General features: G+C 32.5%; 1 protein-coding gene across 1 annotated transcript in view; it reads right to left on the minus strand.

The window, feature by feature from the left end:
- The window catches only part of LOC109587269 (phosphatidylinositol phosphatase PTPRQ-like), a 2889-nt gene extending 1386 nt beyond the window's left edge, over positions 1-1503 (minus strand). Inside the window, exons 1-6 of the mRNA XM_020003513.1 lie at positions 1427-1503; positions 1034-1375; positions 665-988; positions 332-613; positions 91-285; positions 6-31 (exon numbers count right to left, since the gene is read on the minus strand). Of these exons, the coding sequence (XP_019859072.1) occupies positions 6-31; positions 91-285; positions 332-613; positions 665-988; positions 1034-1247 (1041 nt within the window). The 5' untranslated portion in view covers positions 1248-1375; positions 1427-1503. The remainder of the gene's footprint in view (positions 1-5; positions 32-90; positions 286-331; positions 614-664; positions 989-1033; positions 1376-1426) is intronic.
- Between the last annotated feature and the right edge of the window lie 6 nt (positions 1504-1509).

Genomic DNA, 1509 nt, shown 5'->3' on the forward strand with positions numbered 1-1509 from the left:
CTTACACTAATGATGTATGGAATATATTCAACTGGAGTAATGTATGCAAACAAAAGATATAATGGTCATAATTGAGTAGTGTTTACTCACTCAATCCTGTAGATACAGTAATGGCCAGATTGTTTGTAGTGAGATTATGAATAACAGTATTGTTATCATAATGACTTATTGTAACAGTGTAATTAGCAATGATTCCATTAGCTTCATTAGGAAGACTCCACCAGATGAGGAATGATGTATTAGACTGAACTGAAGCAACATTAAGGGAAGTCACTTTACTAGGAGCTATATAAAATTAAAAATATAGAACACTTAAAAGTAACTATTATACCTGCTTCATCAGTGACAGCATTAACATTAGCTGATATTCCTCTTCCATATCTAGTGATAGCAGTAACATTGCAAGTGTATTTTCTGAATGGTATCAATCCTAGTAGTGTAACTGAGAGACTAGTATTAGATACACTACCAGTCATTGTATATGATACATTAATACCAATACATGTGTAATTGTAACCAATGATAGGAATGGATTGATGAGTAGCAGGTGGACTCCAACTGAGGATTAGTGAAGATGAACTGATTGCTATTAGTTTAGGTGATTTAATAGTACCTATAGGCAAGAGATTTAAATAATTTTTGAACAATCAACAAGATAACTTACCATTAACAGTTACATTGACTGAAGTTCTTAAGTTATCACTGGGTAAAACAAATGAATGATTAGTACTTGATATATTGTATTGGCAAGTATATTGTCCAGCATCAGATAATGACACATTATTGATAATGTAGCTGATAGTGTGTTCAGTATTATTATTGATACCAGTATATGAGTGTAGAGTGCGATTAGAGGAATTGAGCCATTGCATGTTCACATTAGTAGTAATATAAGAAGGATAAGTGGCAGAACAAATTAAATCAATGTTGTCACCAACTCTATAATAAGGTTTTAACTGAGCAACTGATGGATTTTCCCCATTAGGAACTAAAAGTAAAAGATGGAATGGTGAATAACACTAAATTTACTTACTTTTAACTATTATACTTGTGAATTCATTGTTTGCTCTACTGGGTATGATATTAGTGCTCATTAAAGCACTAACAAAGAAAGAACAAGTATACCTCCCAGCATCAGTTAGTTTTAGACTGCTTATACTGTAATTTAAAGAGTGTTCACTCACTGCACTGTGGTCATTGAGTCCAGTATATGAGCCCAGGCTGTAATTGAGCCATTGTATGTTCATAGTAGTATCAACATCAATAAGGTGATTAGTAGGATAATTGATAATGCAAGAGAGAGTAATGCTATCATTAACATTATAGTAGGATTTGGAGGGATGGACCAGTATATATGGAACAATGACATTTGGTACTGTGGGTTAGACATAAAAATAGAGAAAAATTACACCTGCATGCTTCTTACTTTTTATATTAATTATGATGAAGTTTATGGTAGTATCACTTATAACTATATGAGGGACACTAGTATTAATGAAGAAGGAGCAA

The sequence above is a fragment of the Amphimedon queenslandica genome, unplaced genomic scaffold, assembly GCF_000090795.2.
Source record: "Amphimedon queenslandica unplaced genomic scaffold, v1.1 AMPQUscaffold_12629, whole genome shotgun sequence".
NCBI lineage: Eukaryota > Metazoa > Porifera > Demospongiae > Haplosclerida > Niphatidae > Amphimedon > Amphimedon queenslandica.